General features: G+C 38.2%; 1 protein-coding gene across 6 annotated transcripts in view; it reads right to left on the bottom strand.

Annotated features, from left to right (window-relative positions):
• The window catches only part of PLPPR1 (phospholipid phosphatase related 1), a 611,864-nt gene that overhangs the window by 127,802 nt on the left and 460,555 nt on the right, over positions 1-23,507 (bottom strand). For all 6 annotated transcript variants that reach the window (XM_061426348.1, XM_061426350.1, XM_061426349.1 and 3 more), the window contains one exon: positions 19,890-19,994. In XM_061426348.1, coding sequence (XP_061282332.1) covers positions 19,890-19,952 — 63 coding nt within the window. In that variant the 5' untranslated portion in view covers positions 19,953-19,994. The remainder of the gene's footprint in view (positions 1-19,889; positions 19,995-23,507) is intronic.

Raw genomic sequence — 23,507 nt, 5'->3', positions numbered from 1 at the left:
ATGCTGGTAAGTGTCTAGGGGCAGGAGTGGGACAAGGATTCTTTACTCCACTCACATTACAGGCACAAAGGAGAAAACCACTGTAGGCAGTCAGGCCAGAGCTGCCAGTTGAGTAGAAAAATACAGTTGCACAAATATGTGTAGAAAAGACAGTAGTTTTAAAACTAAAAATAAGAACAATTATTCTCTTATATAATGAACAATCTAATATACCAATCTATAAGCAGAGAAGAATCCAGAGCACTCAAATATTTTCTTAAATATGTTTTTCTAAACGAAACTGACAACTGAAGCATGATTATAAATATTTACATTGATACTCCCAACACTCTTATTAGTGATAAACACAAAGTATGTATTGTAAAAAAAAAAAAAAAATCCAGTGTTAGAAACAACAACCTTCACTATTGTTTCAATTAATTCTATATTGAGAAGTGAATGAGACTTCAGGTTTTTTGTGAAGGAGTTTTCAAGCTACAGAAGAAATAGCCAGGTTCTACCTTTAAACAACAGTATTTTCATATCTCATACTACACCCATCAGTGACTTAGTGTACTCTTAAACGGAAGTTATTTTTTTCTGATAGAAAAAGTAATTAAGTTCTATGCAAAAAAAAAAATGTACTTTTAATACCAATATCCAGAGGCAAACACTGGCTTTTGCACATACTTTTCTTTCTAGTTATATAGCTACATATCCATATTTCCAAAATGGCATCACATTTTACAGCTGTGCTGCAGAACTTGAATGGAGAGGTTACCTGGCTGGTAGGCTACAATATCTACTGCCATGACCTGAACACACCCAGCATGTCTGAGAAGTTAATGCAGTTGATGGCCTACAAAATGTTATTTTTTGAACTAATTTGCATGGAAAAGGGGGAAGGAAAAATGCAAATAGAGGAGACAAATGTATCTGTTTTAGGCATTGATTCTTCCATGAGTACACAGATTCACATCTGAGTCCTGTGAACAGAAGGTTGTAAAGACACATCAGAGCCTCCTGATGCTCCGGTAATGAAGTGAGACATTGAGTTGGGAACAGAATTTCTTTTCTATCCTCCATAGAGACAAAGGTAGCTCAGATGGTAAAGAATCTGCCTGTAATGCAAGAGTTCAATTAAGTTCAGTTCAGTCCAGTCGCTCAGTTGTGTTCGACTCTTTGCGAGCCCATGAACCGCAGCACGCCAGGCCTCCCTGTCCATCACCAACTCCCAGAGTTTACCCAAACTCATGTCCATTGAGTCAGTGATGCCATCGATGCCATCCAGCCATCTCATCCTCTGTTGTTCCCTTCTCCTCCTGCCCTCAATCTTTCCCAGCATCAGGGTCTTTTCAAATGAGGAGTTATTTCTCCACTGAGTAGCATATTGGGTACCTACTGACCTGAGGAGTTCATCTTTCAGTGTCCTATCTTTTTGCCTTTTCATACTGTTCATGGTGTTCTCAAGGCAAGAATACTGAAGTGGTTTGCCGTTCCCTTTGCCAGTGGACCACATTCTGTCAGACCTCTCCACCATGACCCGTCCATCTTGGGTGGCCCCACATGGCATAGCTCAGTTTCACTGAATTAGATAAGGCTGTGGTCCATGTGATCAGATTGATAGTTTTCTGTGATTGTGGTTTCAATCTGTCTGCCCTCTGATGTCCTCTCTCAGCAATGCAGGAGACCCAGGTTCAAACCCTGGGTTGGGAAGATTCCGCAGAGAATGGAATGGCTACCCATCCATGGACAGAAGAGCCTAGAGGGCTACAGTCCATGGGGTTGCAAAGAGTTGGACATGACCGAGTGACTAACCCCCACACCCACCCGTGGCTGAGATTTTAGCATTCCCCATGACAGCAAAGCCAGCAGTGGCAGGGCTGAGGCACCTTTATGTGGCTTCTTTGCTTGAGAAAATAGATATGTATGGCTGGAGCTGATCAACAAAATTCTCTGGGTAACAAGAGCCCAGAGACTGCTTCATGAGCACTGGGTATCAATTCCAGGCTTAATCGGGGAAGATTAGGGAGCTGCTGGAATCCTCTGTGATCAGGTGTGAGCAATAGACAGTGAGAACAGATTTGTGATTGCCAAGGAGGAGGAGGGGTGGGAAAGGCATGGAGTGGGAGTTTGAGGTTAGCAGATGCAAATTAGCATATATACAATGGATATACAAGATCCTACTGTATAGCACAGGGAACTATAATATATTCAACATCCTGTGATAAACCATAATGGAATGTACATATGTGCAACTGAATCCCTTTGCTCTGCAGTGGAAATTAACACAACACTGTAAATCAACTATGCTTCAATTAAAAAAAAAAAGCAGATTGTGCTTTTGGGGTAAAAAGGGGAATACAAAGTCTTGAAGATCTTGGGACACAGTGCCAAGCTGTTTCTCCCTACAGATTGCTATTTTAGCATTCCTATAAATTAGACTTTTATATGTTGTGAAATAGATTCAAATTCAAGGGGTTTTGTTTTGTTTTTAGAGTAAATGATCATAACATTGTATTGGCTTAAAAATTAGCCTTGATATAATCTTAGAATTAGGATTCAAGAGAAATGCAAAGAGTTTGGCCAGCCACACATCTCAACGACAGCATAGACTGCTTCAAATTATATTTAAAGGGTTTTATAAAAGAAAAAAGGCATCACAAAGTAAAGAATGAATTCACCTGTACCCTGTGCAAAATAATACACAGCAGTAGGACAAGATGCTTTTATAGTTCTTAAAAAATGTAACATGTTAATTCCAGACTCTGCTATTATTTTGGCTTGATTGGGCTCATGACCTATAGAGGCAGCATATAAAATTCTATGAAGATCAAAGTACTGGTGCATTCATTTAACATTACGAAGGATGCTTGGTTTAAGGTGCTATGTCAATTATCAGCGAAGCTGGTAAGGAACATGTTACCACATGGTATACCATATGGGAATAAAGTGGTCTGGAAACTCCACAAAGTAGGTGGATGAATTAAGGAAAGCATTCTTGGGCAAAACCTCGGAAATGGTACTTGCGTGTAGATGGTTCTCACTAGGACTATCATCTTTGGATGGTATCACTAGGGCAGGGACTCAGGGTCATAAGGGAATAAGGGTCACTAGTTTGGTATTGAGGGGCTTTCCTGGTAGCTCAGCTGGAAAAGAATCCACCTGCAATGCAGGAGACCCTGGTTTGATTCCTGGGTCAGGAAGATCCCCTGCAAAAGGGATAGACTATCCCTCCAGTATTCTTGGGCTTCCCTAGTGGCTCAGATGGTAAAGAATCCGCCTGCAATGTGGGAGACCTGGGTTTGATCCCTGGGTTGGGAAGATCCCCTGGAGGAGGGCATGGCAACCCACTCCAGTATTCTTGCCTGGGGAATCCCTGTGGACAGAGGAGCCCAGCGGCTACAGTCCTTGGGGTTGCAAAAAGTCAGACATGACTGAGTGACTAACCACAGCACAGTGTGGTACTGAAGTCATCTCTTCAGTCTCCCACCGCTTGGCAAATCGGTCTCTACTTAAACACACCAGTGACAGGGAACTGTCCCTATCAGTCACATTAACTGCATAAATCATTTGACAAAAGAACTCAGCAAACACATGCAAATGTCACTATTATCTAGAACATGGCTAAGTAAAGCTTATTACCTGAACAACTTGGAACATAACTTTGAGTGGGAAGGAAGAAATCACAAGGGCATTGTGGTCATCATTTAGGCTACAAAGCATCTCTCTCTCTCAGATACATTTGTAGGATGTACTTCCCCACCCAGTTTAAACTTGGACGTGGCCACAGTTCTCTTGCTTGGGCTGCTGAAATGTGGGTGGAAGTGACCAATATTAACTATACATAAGAAGCTTGTCGGAACTATATATATGAAGCTTTGGAGTCTGTGTTGTGAATGTCCATGTTTGCTCTGGTTTGCCAAAGTGATTATGGGAACATGTTGAGCTGATGCCTCCAACAGGAAAGGTCTCAGTGACTGGGATGGGCAGAGCCCACCTACCAACCACAAAGAATCTGCAGTGTGAGAAATCAGCTTGTGTGTTAACCACAATAACTGCCTGTTATTGTGCCAAAACCTATCCCATACTACTGTTAGAGTCAATTTTAGCTGGGATTATTTTAAAATGCCAACCTATCATATAAATCCATGGACATTATGTGTTTGGTTCAATCTCCTAAATATCTACACCTATAATAGAACAGCATGTAAACACAACTCATGATCAAGTACTTTAACATTAAAAAAGAAATATAATTGTTCAGCCTTTCTAACTTACTAACGCACAAAGTGGACACATATTATATAAGTGTTCAAAGCTTAGAAAACTATATCCAACAAATTTAGCTTAGTGGTTGCCTCTGGAGAGACAAAGAAGAAAATGGGATCCCATAAAGGAAGAGTACATAGGAGCTTCAACTGTATCAGTGATGTCTTATTATTATTTTAAATCTGAACCACATAATGCCAAAATTTAAGGTTTTATATAGCTGAGTACTTGAAAGATATTATTTTCTATTATGTAGAGTATGTTTCTGATCATTCAAAATACAAGTTTAAAAGAAAATTATTTAACAGCAGTTATTACAGTCAAAGGGTTTTCTGATTATTATCAGCTAACCTAAACCTCCAAATAAAATGCCCTACTTTGTGAAGGGATGGAAAAAAGATATTCCATGTAAATGGAAACCAAAAGAAAGCTAGAGTATCAGTACTCAAATCAGACAAAATAGATTTTAAAATAAAGACTGGTATAAGAGACAGACAAGGAAAGACACTACATAATGATCAAGGGATCAATCCAAGAAGACATAACAATTATAAATATATATGCTCCCAACATAGGAGCACCTCAATACATAAGGCAAATGCTAACAGTCATAAAAGGGGAAATCAACAGTAACACAATATTAGTGGGGGACTTTAACACTCCACTTACACCAATGGACAGATCATCCAGACAGAATATAATAAGGAAACACAAGCCTTAAATGACACATTAGACTTGATAGACTAAATTGATATTTATACGGCATTTTATCCAAAAGCAGCAGAAAACACTTTCTGCTCGAGTGTACGTGAAAAATTCTCCAGGATAGATCACATCTTGGTCCACAAACCAAGTCTCAGTAAATTTAAGAAAACTGAAATCATATCAAACAGCTTTTCTGACCATACACTATGAGATTAGTAATAAATTACAGGAAAAAAACTGTAAGAAGCAGAAACACATGGAGGCTAAAGAATATATTACTAAACAACCAATGTATCACTGAAGAAATCAAAGAGGAAATAAAAAAAATATCTAGAGGCAAATAACAATGAAAACATAATGATCCAAAACTTATGGGACACAGAAAAAGCAGTTTTAAGAAGAAAGTTTACAGCAGTACAATCTTACTACAAAAATCCCAAATAAACAACATAACCTTACACCTAAAGCAACTAGAGAAAGAAGAACAAACAAAACCCAAAGTGAGTAGAGGGAAAGAAATCAAAGATCAGAGCAGAAAGAAATGAAATAGAGATGAAGAAAATAATAGCAAAGATGAATGACACTAAAAGCTAGTTCTTTGTGAAGATAAACAAAATTGATAAATCTTTAGCCAGACTCATTAAGAAAAAGAGAGGACTTGAGTCAATAAAATTATAAATGAAAAAGGAGAAATTACAACTGACACCACAGAAATTCAAAGAATAAGAGACTATTATAAGCAACTGCACACCAATAAAAGGGACAACCTAGAAGAAATGGACAAATTCTTAGAAAGGTATAACCTTCTAACACTGAACCAGGAAGACATAGAAAATATGAACAGACCAAACACAAGTACTGAAATTGAAATTGTGATGGAAAGTTTCCAACAAATAAAAGTTCAGGAAACGATGACTTCACAGGTAAATTCTATCAAACATTTAAAGAAGAGTTAACGCCTACCCTTCTGAAACTCATCCAAAAAATTTCAGAGGAAGGAACACTCCCAAGCTCATTCTATAAGGCCACCATCACTGATTCAAAAATCAGACAAATATATCACAAAACAGAAAATTACAGGCCAATATCACTGATGAACACAGACACAAAAATCCTCAACAAATACTAGCAAACTGAATACAACACATTAAAAGGATCATACACTGTGATCAAGTGACATTTATCTCAGGGATGCAAGGATTCTTTCATTTATTCAAAGCAATTAATGTGATATGTCATATTAACAAACTGAAGAACAAAACCTAGACGATCATCTCAATAGATGCAGAAAAAGCTTTTGACAAAACTCAACACTAATTTATAATAACACTCTCCAGAAAGTGTACACGTATGGAATTTACCTCAACATAATAAGGACCGTATATAACAAATCCACAGCAAACGTCATACTCAACAGTGAAAACCTAAAAACATTTCCTCTAAGAGCAGGGAAAAGAAAGGGTGTTCACTCTTGCCACTTTTATTCAACATAGTTTTGGAAGTCCTAGTCACGGCAATCAAAGAAGAAAAAAATAAATCCAAACTTGAAAAAAAGAAGTAACACTGTCACAGTTTGCAGAGGACATAATAATATACACAAAAAATCCTAAAGATGCTAACCAAAAAACTACTATAGCTCATCAATGAATTTGGTAATGTTGCAGGATACAAAATTGATACATAGAAATCTCTTGCATTCCTATACACAAAAGGACAAAATATCAGAAAGAAAAATTAAGGAAACAAACTCATGTTCCACTGCAACAAGAAGAATAAAATATTTAAGAATAAACCTACTTAATGAGGCAAAAGACCTGTATACAAAAAACTATAAGCAACTGATGAAAGAAATCAAAGACAACACCAACAGATGGAGGGATATACCATGCTCTTGGATTGGAAAATGATTTACAACCCAAAGCAACCCTCAGATTCAATGTAATTCCTTTCCAACTGCCAATGACATTTTTCACAGACTTAGGACAGAAAATTTTACAATTTGTATGGAATCACAAAAAACCCTGAATAGTCAAAGCAATCCTGAAAAACAAAATGGAGCTGGAGCAGTCAGGCTCCCTAACTTTAGACTATGCTACAAAGTTGCAGTAATCACAACTGAATGGCACTTTGCTGTACAGCAGGAAGTAATACAAAATTTTAAATCATCTATAATCCAATAACAAATTTTTTAAAATGCCCTACTTTGAAAGAGTTCTAGATAAGAATTACTTGGATTTAAACATCTATTTCTGCTTTATTGACGATGCCAAGGCCTTTGGCTGTGTGGATCACAATAAACTGTGGGAAATTCTGAAAGAGATGGGAATACCAGACCACCTGACCTGCCTCTTGAGAAACCTATATGCAGGTCAGGAAGCAAGAGTTAGAACTGGACATGGAACAACAGACTGGTTCCAAATAGGAAAGGAGTACGTCAAGGCTGTATATTGTCACCCTGCTTATTTAAGTTATATGCAGAGTACATCATGAGAAATGCTGGACTAGAAGAAACACAAGCTGGAATCAAGATTGCTGGGAGAAATATCAATAACCTCAGATATGCAGATGATACCACCCTTATGGCAGAAAGTAAAGAGGAACTAAAAAGCCTCTTGATGAAATGAAATTGGAGAGTGAAAAAGTTGGCTTAAAGCTCAACATTCAGAAAACGAAGATCATGGCATCTGGTCCCATCACTTCATGGGAAATAGATGGGGAAACAGTAGAAACAGCATCAGACTTTATTTCTTTGGGCTCCAAAATCACTGCAGATGGTGACTGCAGCCATGAAATTAAAAGATGCTTACTCCTTGGAAGGAAAGTTATGACCAACCTAGATAGCATATTCAAAAGCAGAGACATTTACTTTGCCAACAAAGGTCCATCTAGTCAAGGCTATAGTTTTTCCAGTAGTCACGTATGGATGTGAGAGTTGGACTGTGAAGAAGGCTGAGTGCCGAAGAATTGATGCTTTTGAACTGTGGTATTGGTGAAGACTCTTGAGAGTCCCTTGGACTGCAAAGAGATCCAACCAGTCCATTCTGAAGGAGATAAGCCCTGGGATTTCTTTGGAAGGAATGATGCTAAAGCTGAAACTCCAGTACTTTGGCCACCTCATGTGAAGAGTTGACTCATTGGAAAAGACTCTGATGCTGGGAGGGATTGGGGGCAGGAGGAGAAGGGGACGACAGAGGATGAGATGGCTGGATGGCATCAGCGACTCGATGGACGTGAGTCTGAGTGAACTCCGGGAGTTGGTGATGGACAGGGAGGCCTGGCGTGCTGCGATTCATGGGGTCGCAAAGAGTTGGACACAACTGAGCGACTGAACTGAACTGAACTGAACCGAAACATAAAAATACTCGTTAAGCTCATAAAGCACGGAAGCTTGTAGAAAGGGAAATTCACACTTCATCATTTCTGTTTGGATTCTGGCCTCTGAAAGGACTTCCTTACCCTACATTATTTTCTCCAGAGGAGAAAGTTCCCTCCTTCCATGTGACCAGGAGGCCAGTGATTATCATGTCTACATATATGCAGTGAAAAGAACATAAGATATGAAGGTATGATGAATTAAAATCCCAAGTTTAACACCTATTGGCTGTGTGGCCTTGAGTAAGCCAATTAACTTCTCTGTATCTCAGTTTCTTCATTTTGAAATTTTAGAAGACATATTTCTATTGAAAAAAGTCAATATTTTCCTATTGATGTTTTTCAGGACTCCAGTTTTATAACAGAACACCATGCAAATGTCAAATATGATATATTTAGTGGTATAACGGGCTTCCCAGGTGGCTCAATGGTAAAGAATCAGCCTGCCAATGCAGGAGATGCAGAAGATGAGGGTTCGATCCTTCAGTCAGGAAGATCTCCTGGAGAAGGAAATGCCAACCCATTCCAGTATTCCTGACTGGAAAATCCCATGGACAGAGGAGCTTGGTGGGCTACAGTCCATGGAGTTGCACAGAGTCCGACAAAACTTAGCAACTGAGCACAATAGTATAACACATTAGGGGATTTTCAAAAAATCTGAAATCTGACTAACTTACATCATGAGATTCATGCAGAGAGTTATATAGTTCATTAAAATGTTGACAAGAGCAAAGCTGCCCTCATTCTGACCTCATCCCTGCTCTATTCAAAATTCCTTCATGGTATAGTTATAACCATTATCACTTTTAGATTACCAGTGAGTTTGCTCATCTTTTCTTATATTTCTTGGAGATTTATAACTCCCCCCTCCCCTGGAGTTAGATTGGGCTTTTCATTAGTTTGAAAGGGTAGGTGGGAGGAGGAGTAGACCAGTAAGAAAAACAGGAGGAGGGTATGGTAAGGGGTCAGAGAAAGAAGGGGCTGGGAGGTTCCCTAGGCTCCTCATTGGTCTTGGAGTCCAACCATCTGATTTTCCCCAGAACTATATTTCTTGCTCTTGATCTTTTGACCTCTGGAGCCAGATTCATTTTTTCATTCTTAACTTTTTTTTCCCCTCATGAAGATTTAACTGGGACCTTGATCCCAAGATATTCACCTTGGAGAGACTCAATGCTGAAGAATAGAGGAGACTTCATTCATTGGGAAGGGCATATGATGACAAGGATAAAGGGTGATGGTTGCTGCTGCTAAGTCACTTCAGTCGTGTCCAACTCTGTGTGACCCCATAGACGGCAGCCACCAGGCTCCCCCATCCCTGGGATTCTCCAGGCAAGAACACTGGAATGGGTTGCCATTTCCTTCTCCAATGCAGGAAAGTGAAAAGTGAAAGTGAAGTCACTCAGTTGTGTCCAACTCTTCGCGACCCCATGGACTGCAGCCTACCAGGCTCCTCCATCCATGGGATTTTCCAGGCAAGAGTACTGGAGTGGGGTGCCATTGCCTTCTCCAAGGGTGATGGTAACCATATTTAATTTTTAAAATCAATATTGGTATTTTGATACTATGAAAAATAGATACCTAAAAATGGGCATTGTCCTTTTACCCCAGTACTGCAAACACTAGTCAAAATAATGATTAAATAAGGAAAAGCATGGGAAACTACTTTATAATGTGCATTTATCACTGCAATTGTTAAAAAGACCACGGATTGTTCATTGCTTTTAAAACACCACATCCAATAACATCTCAATATATTCTAAAAACATTATGCCCCTAAACCCAGCGATGTTGCATATTTGGGGATAAAACTGCCAGACTTCCTCCCTAATTGTCAGGGTTTTAGTGTTTGTGTGTGTGTGTGTTTGATTAGTTTTATTTTTCATCTTTGCTGTTTTTTTTTCTGCTTTATTGTGGGTAGAAGTTATTATTTTAAATTATTTTTGTGCTAACACTTTTAACCACTTATTACTTGACCATCACTTTCAGATGCATTACCTCATTTCTCAAAAGTGTTCAGGAACAAGTTATTTTTATTTCCACTTCAAAGATGAAGCAACTGAGGGCCAAAGAAGGAACCCAGGTTTATAGAAGCAATAAATGGCAGAGCCAGGACTCAAACTCACTGCTTCTGACATCAAGTTATTTTCTTGTTCTACTTTACTCTGTACGAGGATAAGATTTGATACTTTCTCCTTATAAGAACCAGCAGTTTTGAGTTTTTTTAAGGAGAAAAAGATCTCAATGTGACTTAAATATAAATGCAATTTAAGACTCAGAAACAAGGCAATCACAGCTGCTAAATCTTTGCACCTGCCAAGTAAACAGCAGAAAGCAAAGCCAAGCAACCCTTCCTTTAAAATCGGAGGGACGTGAAACAAGCGAGACATTGAAATGGCACTCATTGTCCAGAAAAGACGAGGGGAACTCCTTAACGTCTGGCCCTGGAGAAAGACACTCAGAATCAAGTTCTTGCAGAACTTCATGAGAGTATTTATCTTCAGTCTGGGATTTATGACAATCACCCAGTAGGTTCCAGCTGAGAAAAATGAGTTGTCAAGAAAAGGCAGTAACCACTGCAAGTACAAGCAACCATCAAAATGATAAAACTGTCACGTTTGTTCATATCAAGCAATGATTACATTCATTATGTCCAAGTCCTGATACTTAATACTGTCTGCCAAGGAAGCCAAGTTCCATTTAGAGTTTTGCTGTTAGCACAAATATGTTTGAAAGAGATTTGACTGAATTTTTCACAAGTTTATAGAGCATGCAGTGAAACTGTCTCAAGAGGTGTCCACTGACTGATACCTGGAAAGATTTGCAAAAAGGGTATTTCAGCCCTAAGTAATTTGCAAAAATAGAGTTAGGTATTGATTTGGGGAACATGGGAGATCTCAAACAACTTGTGTTCTTATTTTTAGGGAAAAATTATACTTCAGTCACAAATTTGAGTGTGGTTTCCCCTCAGAGAGATTCTCCATTTTAGATCCTCAAGCATGAGAGGTATTGCTAAAATGACAGAGAAAAGGGATCAGAAATAGACTAAAAGGCAGAGAGGGAGGTAGGGAAGGCAGAGGGAGAGAGAGAGAAACAGGGACTAAGAATAAAAATCACAAAGAATATTTGATTATTTTGATCACTTTTTGGAAGCTACTTTGTTGTACATTTATCCTCACCAAAAATTAATATTGAGTTCAAGGAATAAAAATGAGGATGGGAAGTAGGTGTCCCCCATGTCCTCATGTTACAGGCTGGTAAACTTCTACTGCTCTCCCTGCTGCTCTGACTTTTCTAAGCTTTTGTCTAGTTCAGCAGTTGCTCTACTACTTGCAGTACTAGAACAAGATCAGCAAAGAGCCAAAAGCCGGCCAGAAGGACTACTGTGGACCATATTCGATTTTTAGTGATTCTGAAGTTCCCTCTCATTGGTGACAGAAAAGTTTGTATTCTGGTCAATCAAGTCATTATTTTCTTGTCAAGGGCTTTCCATTTAACAGGCTTTAGCCAGCATGGAAAGGTACATTTTAAGGATTAGCTGGAAGATGTACTTGAGACATTTTTCTGAATTTCTAACATTTAAGGGCTCGGTTTCTGGCACTACCTGCATTGCCCACTGCATATCATGCTTCTCAATCTATTCTGCTGTCCTCCCACCGTTAATTCCCTCCTTTCAGCCCATTACTTTCTCTAGATACTCTCCTAATCTACAACTTTGCTCTCTCTCCAGCGATATCTTAAACCTTCATTTTGGTTCGTGACATTCAAGGATTACCTAAAGCAATGCTCTCCTGACATGTTAGCACCGTGAGATAGTGCCTGCTGCATGCTGCTTTTTCAGCCTCTCTACCACTGTTTCAGCCTTCTGGGTGGGTCTCAAACAACCTCCTACTATATCAGCAAGTTTGAATTTTAGAGGCTGGTTGGCATCTATTCTCCTCACCAACTACCACAAATAAAATTTTATGCTCATAGAGTTAAAATCACCAAGAAAATACACATGAGAGCTCTGTGTGTCTCTCATCCCCACCCTCCATCCCCTACGCATGTTAAACTTGGCCCAATAACCACGGACCTGCAAAAAACCTTGATGAGATACAAGTTACAGAAACACAGTATGTCAAGTGCGCAAAAAAGGGCAAAACACATAATGATTTGGGGAAGAAAAATACGCACTAAAAATATGAGTGCTGAATGAGTGAACGCATTCGTGGAACAAAAAAGTCATGCAAAGATTCTACCACAAACACCTACAAATGATGGTCAGCCTTTTTCTTTCTTTTTAATTCATAGATGAGCTGAATCCAAAAGGGTACTGAAGGCAGGAGTGGTAACTGAGTAAAGTGATGACACAGTGAACCTAAACAGGAATAGAGAAAGGGGTACATGGCAGTCTCAGTAAGAAGGTTTGGGGTTTAATGCCCATGAGGATAAGACATTCTAAGGACCTGAGTTGGAACTGAGACTCCTGTGTAAAAGTCAGAATTCCTGAAAGCGTGCTTTTGACACTTCAGAACAGTGTTCTGTATAAATCCACCTGCTGGCAAAGGGAGACTACAAGGAAGATGAACTTTGATGAATAATACTGTGAAATTATGAAAATTTGACTAATTAATATAGAAACATAAACCCAAGAGAAACATGAATATAAAATCTTCCCAAAGAAATACTCTTAAAACCTAAGACCCACATGAATTATTATAGAAGAATTTTAGCTCTGCCAAAAATGAGCTAAAAATAATTACAAAGAAACAATCCACTATGAGCTAGAGATGGCAGATTCAACATACAGGAGGATTAAATATCAGTAAATTCAGGGACATCCCTGGTGGTCCAGTGGCTAGGACTCCACACTCCCAATGCAGGGAGCCTGGGTTCAATACCTTCAGGGGATATAACTGTCTGAAAAAAAATGTAAGAAATATACAGTCACAAGTAAAACTAATAATAATAAAGTTTAGCAAAGTTTTTTTAAGAAAACTGGTAGAAAAATACCAATATTGTTTCTATAATGAAGAAACAAAACAGGAAAATGTAGTCATCTTTTGTCATTCCAGTGCTAGGTGTCAATCCAAGGAAAGCCCTTGTACACCTGCATACAGAGACAGAAATAAGGATACTTTCTGCAAAAAAATAAAAAGCTATACAGGTATAAAGCATTAAGAAAATAAGAAAGAATCAACCAAACCATCCTTCAGTAAGAATTGATATATATTCACATAATGGGATAAAAGGCAATAATTAAAAGAATGACTTGCCAATCTGAATAAACTCAGAAACATAATGTTGAATGAAAAGTTAAGTTGCAAAAAGTAGGTTCAATATGATTATTTATCTAAACTCTCCCTAAAATATAATTTATGAATATGTGGACATGTAGGGAAAATATGAAAATACGTATAAGAATTATGCAGGAGAATAAAGCCTCTAACTTCACATACAAACTGACCCTTGAGCAATGCAGGGGTTAATCCATGTATAACTTATAGTCAGCCCTCCATATCCAAGGTTCCTCCACTTCCACAGATTCAATCAACCATGGGCTCTTGGTACTGTAGTATTTATTATTGAAAAACATCTGCATATAAGTGGAATTGTACAGTCCAAATGCACAATGTTTAGGGTCAACTGTAGTTACTTTGGAGAAGGCAATGGCACCCCACTCCAGTACTCTTGCCTGGAAAATCCCATGGACGGAGGATGCTGGTCGGCCGCAGTCCGTAGGGTTGCTAAGAGTCAGACACGACTGAGCGACTTCACTTTCACTTTTCACTTTTCTGCACTGGAGAAAGAAATGGCAACCGACTCCAGTGTTCTTGCCTGGAGAATCCCAGGGACGGGGGAGCCTGGTGGGCTGCTGTCTATGGGGTTGCACAGAGTCGGACACGACTGAAGCGACTTAGCAGCAGCAGTAGTTACTTCTGTGTCTAGAACAGTAGGACTTCAGCCATATCTGGAATATTTTACATTCCATGAAAAAAATATCTGAAGTATATGTAGCAAATTTTAAGATTTGGTCTTGATGGTAGTACAGTGATGTCTGCTATATTATTTTCTCTGTTTGAATTACTTCATAATTAAAAACAACAGTGGAAAGATACTTATTGATCATGTTGACATTTTTACCAAGTTATACTTTAAAAAAAAAAAAAATGCTGTTTTTTTCTTATGCAGAAAGACCAGTAAGATATCTCACCTAAATTTTCTTTTTTTTTTTTTTTAACATTCCAATATGAGGTTCATTTCTAAAAACATTCATCTTTTTCCTGCCAACTTTTCATCTTAGCTGGGAGATGTTTTTCCGTCTGTAAAAGTAATACATTCTCTAGTACAGCCACTATGGAGAACAGTGTGGAGATTCCTTAAAAAACTGGAAATAGAACTGCCTTATGATCCAGCAATCCCACTGCTGGGCATACACACTGAGGAAACCAGAAGGGAAAGAGACACGTGTACCCCAATGTTCATCGCAGCACTGTTTATAATAGCCAGGACATGGAAGCAACCTAGATGTCCATCAGCAGATGAATGGATAAGAAAGCTGTGGTACATATACACAATGGAGTATTACTCAGCCATTAAAAAGAATACATTTGAATCAGTTCTAATGAGGTGGATGAAACTGGAGCCTATTATACAGAGTGAAGTAAGCCAGAAGGAAAAACACCAATACAGTATACTAACGCATATATATGGAATTTAGAAAGATGGTAACGATAACCCTGTATACGAGACAGCAAAAGAGACACTGATGTATAGAACAGGCTTATGGACTCTGTGGGAGAGGGAGAGGGTGGGAAGATTTGGGAGAATGGCATTGAAACATGTGAAATGTCATGTATGAAACGAGATGCCAGTCCAGGTTCAATGCACGATGCTGGATGCTTGGGGCTGTTGCACTGGGACGACCCAGAGGGATGGTATGGGGAGGGGGAGGGAGGAGGGTTCAGGATGGGGAACACATGAGAAATAAAGGAATAAAAAATTAAAAAAAAAAAACCAATTTAAATGGGTAATATTTATGATATATAAGTGATGTCTCAATAAAGATGTGTGATTTTAAATGTTAAAAAAAAAAAGAAATGGGTACAGTTTGGACTATGTGAAATTGCTTAATACATATGTGGTAAAACTATAAAGAAAAGTTAAGTGAAAACAACAAAATTGAAAACACCTTGATGCTATTCGGGATGAAAGGGCTGGGATCTGGGAAGGGCAGCAGAGATTTCAGAAGTTCTGGCTTACTAACTGGGTGGTGGATCCACTGATGTTTAAATTGTGTTTCTATTCCTTATGTCTTAAACATATGTAATAAATGTTCTTTTATAATTATTCAGCATTTAATAAGACCATATGTTTAAAAGAGTAAAAGGAAATATATTACAGTGATAGTCATTGCTGCATCTGGGCATTTTGATGATGTGTGATTTTCCCCCCCCTCTTCTATATTTGTACATCATTAAGATTTTGTACAGCAAGTTATACTTTTGATCAAGTTTTCTGATATCCCTATTATAATGCCTGGAATAATGTAGGTAAACTAAGTATTTTCTTTTATTTCATTTCTTTTGTTCCCACTGGATCTTACTCAAAATTTTGTTGCCCAATCTCAGAAGAAACTTATTTTTTTTTAGCATTTTGACTCCCTCCACCCATTTCTGTCCTCCTCACTGTGCCCCCACATCTGGAAACCACAAATCTGCTCTGTATTTATGAACTTTTATTTTCCTTTTTAAATTCCACATATGTATTCCACATATTTAGATTCAACAATCATAAAGTATTTGTCTTTGACTGGTTTCACTTAGCATAATGCCCTTGGGATCCATATATGCTGTCACAAATGACAGTATCTTAATTCTTTTTGATGGCTGAATAATACTCCATTGGGGGGGGAAATATATATATATACACACCACACACACATATATCTACAAACCACAATTGCATTATCCATTAATCTACTATCAGACACTAAGGTTGTTTCTATACCTTGATTATTATAAATAGTGCAGCAACAAACATGGGGTGTTTATAACAAAAAGTGTTTAATGAATGAAATACGTGAGAATCATGAAGGCCACTTTTCACCTCTTTCCCTTTCAGTTTCTACTTTATTCTATTGATACTTCATGTCCTCTTTTTTCTTTCTCCTCCTTGTTTCAGAGAAGTCACTGATATGTCTTAAACTTCTATGCAAAGCAAGAACAATAACACAGCAATATAAAGAATAAACTCTCTTTCCTTTCCAAGATTTTTAGACTTGTATTTATTTTGTGACAGGTTAAGGCATAGAAAGATTAAATGATGTCTTCTGTGGTTTGCTCTACTTGTCAAGCTCATCATTCACAGACTAGAGGCCTGACAATCTTTAGACACAGAGCTTCCAGCCAATAAATTCAGCCGCTTACTTTAAGGTTTGGTTCAACTTTTAAGAAAATTTAAAATAAAACTGCTACCAGGGGGATGGACATGGGTTGGGGTGGACTCTGGGAGTTGGTGATGGACAGGGAGGCCTGGTGTGCTGAGGTTCATGGGGTCACAAAGAGTCGGACACGACTGAGCAACTGAACCAAACTGAGCCAGGAGGATAAGGATGATGACAGATGACTTATTCTAAATCTCCTCCGTTGCTGTTGCTGCTAAGTCGTTTCAGTCGTGTCCGATTCCGTGCGACCCCATAGACGGCAGCCCACTAGGCTCTCCCGTCCCTGAGATTCTCCAGGCAAGATCACTTTAAAATTTTATTTTTGTTGTGACAAAAGAGTCAGAGTTTTAACATTGAAAACCATAGTGTCAAACACTTCTATCCTTTTCCCATGATCAGTGGGAGAGAGGGCTCCTTTTTATTCGTCACGATTTCAATATGAACAACAGCAACTAGAACCCACAATAGATATAATATAGAGATATTGACTGAAAGGAGTTATTCTTGACCTTGCATGGCAAATTAAGAGCATTAAGAATATATGCTGTGTTTAAAGATGAGTTCTTTGTTTACCCTTTCAAAGATGAGTTCTTTGTTTACTCTTTCAAAGATATAGCTTGCGTCTGAGTATCTTAACTTATATCAACACTTCTGTCCCAATGTAATCTCTATTTCCACCTGGTTTTGCAATACAAATAGGTTCACAGGTATCACCAGAAAATAAATCATCAAGTAATATTTGCCCATCTAAACTACCAAGGGATATCTATAAAGTGAAACTTAAGGATCAGCCAAACATTATTAGTTGGCGCAGATGATATTATCAAAATCATTCAACTGACTATGTAGACAGCTACAGTTATTTCAAGAGCTAGAAGATAAAAAAAAAAAACCCAAACATTTCATTGATTCATAGGTTACGGTTAAACAGCACATGCACTGAAAGTACATTTTTGCCAGCATCAGTAATGGTTTAACTCAAGTGATACAGGCGATAAAACAGATCAACATGCATATTCCTCCCATACTCAAAGCCAAAAAGGTCTCCTGCCTGATTATGTAAGAACATGCTACAGCCGAACCTTAGGATGGAGAGACTATGCAAGCTGCTACCAGAAAGGAAACTCAGGACATTTACTTTTCAGTGTGGGGAGCGAGCTCCGCCCATGGCAAAGGTCATGAGGAAGGAGGCTTGACATACGCAAAGGCGGGATCGAGCCTCAGGAGTCTCCCTGGAAATTCTCGAGCAATCTACCCCCAAAACCAGAGTCTGCCTACTTTCTGCTTTGTGCTCTCACCTACACCTCTGACTTTATGGGGGGCTGTCCCCCACTACCTCTCTCTGAAAAAAGAGTTAGCTTACAGCTCCAGTTAATAATTCCTGGGTGCGACAGTGTTTCAACCTACAAACTCCTTTGGAAATCCTCTAGCCTGCCTGAATAGGTTTTTCCGGCCACACGTGATTGTTCAGAGCCTCCCAACTGTGAGAGTCATGAGATGTTCTAAACTGTCTAAATACAGATTCCTTTGAGCAGTTAAAAGATTGATTAGAAATTGTATTGGTGAAGGGATTTTCACTTGTTGGGCCAATATTTGCTGCTAAGTCTCCATATCCCTTACCTGCTGTGTCCCTGGCAGTGTATTGATTAATATAATTGGTGTAAGTAGTAGCTTTAATGTTTGTAACCTGGGACCCTTGAGTTAATTCTTTTTCTTGTTATAGCCCACCACACCTTTGCTCTGTAGGAATGCGAATTTATCTAATGCTTTTTGGAGGCTGGCGCCTGACTTTAGAATAATCACCTTTAGAGAAAAAGGCCTCCGGGCCAGAAGATGATGCAAATCACCTAAACTTTTGCATATGATAAGTTTGCAGGAAGAAAGCCTGGCTTACTGCAAGACTCTACCCCTTCCCCCATTATCCTCTATGCATAACTTAAGGTATAAAAACTACATTGGAAAATAAAGTGCGGGCCTTGTTCACCGGAATTTGGTCTCCCCATGTCGTTCTTTCTTTCACCTTCTAGCTTAACTTTTCCTCTGAGGCAGGGAAGCTCGTCAAGCCTACTAATTTTGCCTGGGCTTCTAAGATCTGACCGGGGAGGCCTTAGTGTCTCCTCTCCTTCGGGAGAACGGGAGGACGCCTGCGGCCTTCGTAGGTGACGTAAATTCCCTGCTTTGGAATTTTATTCAGCCTCTTTTCTTCACTGAATTTCTTTGCTGAACTATCCTTATTTCACCACTCTTTATATCCTTAATAAACGTTTAATTAAGCAGTTGTTTCCTGATCCTCGCCAACACTGTCCCCGCTTCGAATTCCCTGGATCAGCCGGGGCTGGTCCCCGGCAAGTCAGCTCTTCACATCATCATATTTTAAACACAATTTTCTGGATAAAAACCAATGTGTTAGATGCCCTTTCTCTTGAAGAAGGCAAAAATAATATCATCTCTGGCAAATCAATACCTTATTTTGTGAAAACCTGGAGTAGCTTTTTTCATCATATTATTCCAAATTACCTAAAATTTTCATCTCTTTGTCTCTTCTATAGCAAACATTATGGAAAGGGAGGTACAGTGGGGAAAGGATGCTAAGAAGTTTAACCAAAAGACGCTGGACAAATTGTTTGCTGGCCTAACGTTGGGGCATCTCAACAAAATCATTTAAAACCCAAAAAATTGCACACTATATAAGTTCTCAATATCCCAGTAAAAAAAAATGCCCAGTGAAGATAGTCAACTCTAAGAAATTTTCTTCTTTATATTGGATCCAAGGCCAAAGGTCAATAACATCATCTATAAACCTTGTTTATTGAATTCTTGAAATAATGTTATTGATTTTTTAAAGAAACAATTTAATCAAAATGTTGCATTCATAATTAACAATATATTCAAATCACCACTGAAAATAAAAGAAATCTAGTAAGACACAATTATTTTGGACCCCATAGATGAAGCTTCTTGTCCTATGGCTTCCTATTTAAGAAACACGTTGCATAACTTATTCTTTACCAATGTTTCTGCTATAAAAATTTCATTATCAATCATAAGAGTAAATAATTCTATAAAATAATCCAAGTTCTCAGCATAAAACTGCTACAATTCCAGTTTTTCTGTAAAGGTAAATAAATACACCTACCTCAACAAATATAAAACACGGGATGATGGAATAACTTCGTTGAGTGTTGTTTCCTACGGCCATTTCTTACATGTAGCAAGGCTGTACCGTCTAAAACTGTCCAGGCTGAAATAGAAATAGATGGCATGGTGTAAGAACCATATGTTTAGAAGTCCCTTAGGTATGCACATAAAAATATCAGCTGCCCTTTAGATAAGCAAGCTGTGTACAAACAAGACAAAATACTGATCTACAGCACAGTCAAATCAGATTAATTGTAAGTCCAGAGAAAAGAGACTGAGGTTTACTAACCATAAACAGTCTCTGAGCCTAAACGACCAAGCAGGGAGCCCCTGTGCACACAGATATAGTGCACAGAGTTTTAATTGCCTGGTGCTGCACAGTGCCTGAACCCAGTAGATTGTGCTCGTGCCACAAATGCAATTTTTGCTACAACACATTTTTTACTGTCCATTCTGCATGAATCTCTTCTGTGCCTGATCTGTGCAGTTTGCAGTCTAAGGATTTGTTCATTTTTGCCTTTGCCTCTTCCTTTGGAGCTGACATTTAGGACTGAGGCACTAATCCCCGACTTCCTTTCTTGACCACTCTTCGCCCTTGCTCCCTTGACTACAGTGCTATTCACTATGGATTAATACATCACTGATCCCTCTCACGGGGTTCCCTCAGCCATGTCTCTCTCTCTCTCTCTGTTCTAAACACAAAACATTGACACCATAAACTTTCTCCTATAAGAATGGTGTAGTTGGGCAACAGCAGGTTATTTCAAATATTTGTTAGAACTCTTCTGTCCTACTTTGAACTGAAAATAGTTGTGTATTAGAAGATCAGTTAATTTTGGTTCTTCTTAATAACAACAACGAAATAGAGATTCCAGGCTTTTCTGAAACTTCCATGGCCTGATAAAAAGAATTTTCCACCAAACCTTTCATTCTCTATTCAAGCAATACTTAATATGTTTCATGTACCTGCTCCTGAGAATTATTTTTTGTTTGTTCTGTTTCTGTGTCAGATTTCCCATAGTTCTTATGGACTGTGGCAAGAAAAGTGGTACAGGGACTACTGGCCCATGCAACTGGCCGGCTGCATTTTTTCTTAAAGGTCATGAGTTAATGTTTTTTAACTTAACTCTGTCTTTATGCCCATTCTTACTTTTTTCCAAGATAAAACTTTAAAAAATATTTCTTTCTCCTTATGAAAATATTTCTATTAAAATTGGATATTATCTGTTATAAAATACTCATAATAAATCTTTTATATCACCATTCTATTTCATAATTTAGGGATAAATAATATTTTTTACAATTAGGAACTCATAAATAGAACACATTTGAGTTGATTTGGCAACCATGTATTGGTTTCATTTTACCCTTACTTAACCCAAGTATCTTAGAATTCATTTATCAGTATTTATGATATTTTTAACTTTTTATTTTATATTGGAATATAGCCAATTAATAATGTTGTGATATGTTAGTATTTATGATTTAGATGAGTCCTGCTGTTAGTATCAACTAAATACAGTGCCTTATATCTGAAAAGTAAATTAAGTTTTTAATCACCTTGAAGTAGGTAGGGGCACCAGAAAAACAAAGGCATCAGACACGCCCAGTATTTTAGATGGCCTCTCCATACAATTCATAAAAAATAGCAATGAAATGGAGAGTACAACACAAGCTTTGGGATATCACATAAAATTCACCTTTCTCTTCACTCTTCTGGTTCATAACACAACCTAGCTTTTTATACATGTATGAAGACTAAATATATATACACACACATATATACACACACATATGTATCTGTGTAGTATACATAATTAGTAACTATGATGGGGTTTCTTTCACATATAATTCACCCATTTCAAGTGTAAAATTCAATGATATTTTAGTAAATTTACCAAGTGGTACAATGATGAACACAAAACTTTTAGCGCTTTTTCCTTCACCCCCAAAGAATTCTCATTCCCATGATCACCTCACTCACCCCTCTCCAGCCCAGCTAGTCACTAATCTACTCTCTGTCTCTACAGATTCGCTTTTTCTGGATATTTCAAATAAATAGAATCATATAATATGTGGTCTCTTGATCTGGATTCTTGTACAAAACAAAAGCATGTTTTTGAAGTTTATTCATGTCATAGTTCACATATCAGTAATTTTTCCTTTTTATTACTGATCTATTCCATTGTATGGATATAGAGCCTTTACCAACTGGTGGAAATGTAGGCTGTTTCTAATTTTTGCTGTATCCAACATTAGGTTGTATCCAATATTATCATTATCCAGTGATGTTAAGAACATCTTGTGTTTATTTTCATTTCTCATTGTCATTCTAGTGGGTGTGGGATAATAGCTCATTGTGGTTTTCATTTTGTAAATAACAAATGATATTGAGCATCCTTTTAGGTGTTTATTGCCCATTATTCTATCTTCTTCTGTAAAATAACCAAATCATAAAAACACAAAAGATTTGAATATTTTCAAGATAAAAGGGTTTTTTGTATATTTTGGACACAAGTCTCTTACCAGAATATATTTTGTCTTCTGACTATTAATGTGCCTTGGTATGGATTCCTTTAGGTTTATCCTGCTTAGAGATTTCTTAATACTTAAATCTATCAGTTTAGGTTTTTCCCAAGTCTGGGGAAATTTTCAGCCATTATTCCTGGAATACTTTTTTAACCCACTCTTTCCTCTCCTTCTGGGACTCCAGTGACATGAATATTAGATCTTTTGTTGCAGTCCATCCATCATGTCCAGGAGACTCATTACCCCATCCCCACCCCAGTCTATTTTCCCTCTGTTGTTCAGATGGGGTATTTTCTCTTATTCTGTTCTCAAGTTCACTGATTCTTTCCTCTATCATCCCCATATGGTGCTGAGCCAAGTCCATCCACTGAGTTTATTTTAGTTGTTATATTTCTTAATTCTAAATTTTCCATTTGATTTTTCTTTCTGTTTTCTATTCCTTTGCTGAAACTCTTTCTTCACTGAGACTATTTTTTCATTTGTTTCAAGCATGTCTACAATTATTTATTAAAGCATTTTTATGATGGCCACTTAAATTTTTGTCAGACAATTCTATATCCTCTTGTTTTCAGTTCAGTTCAGTTCAGTAGCTCAGTCGTGTCCGTCTCTTTGCGACCCCATGAATCACAGCACACCAGGCCTCCCTGTCTATCACCAACTCCCAGAGTTCACTCAAACTCACGTCCATCGAGTCAGTGATGCCATCCAGCCATCTCATCCTCTGTTGTCCCCTTCTCCTCCCGCCCCCCAATCCCTCCCAGCATCAGAGTCTTTTCCAATGAGTCAACTCTTTGCATGAGGTGGCCAAAGTACTGGAGTTTCAGCTTCAGCATCATTCCTTCCAAAGAAATCCCAGGGCTGATCTCCTTCAGAATGGACTGGTTGGATCTCCTTGTAGTCCAAGGGACTCTCAAGAGTCTTCTCCAACACCACAGTTCAAAAGCATCAATTCTTCGGCGCTAAGCTTTCTTCACAGTCCAACTCTCATATCCATACATGACCACTGGAAAAACCATAGCCTTGACTAGACTTAGGTGTCTGTTAATGATCTGTTCTTATTCAGTTTGCCATTTTCTTGGTTCTTGGT

This window comes from Bos javanicus, chromosome 8 (assembly GCF_032452875.1).
Source record: "Bos javanicus breed banteng chromosome 8, ARS-OSU_banteng_1.0, whole genome shotgun sequence".
In the NCBI taxonomy this organism is placed as follows: Eukaryota; Metazoa; Chordata; class Mammalia; order Artiodactyla; family Bovidae; genus Bos; species Bos javanicus.
Note: the sequence above shows the minus strand (reverse complement) of the source record. Positions and strands in the feature narration are given on the sequence as shown.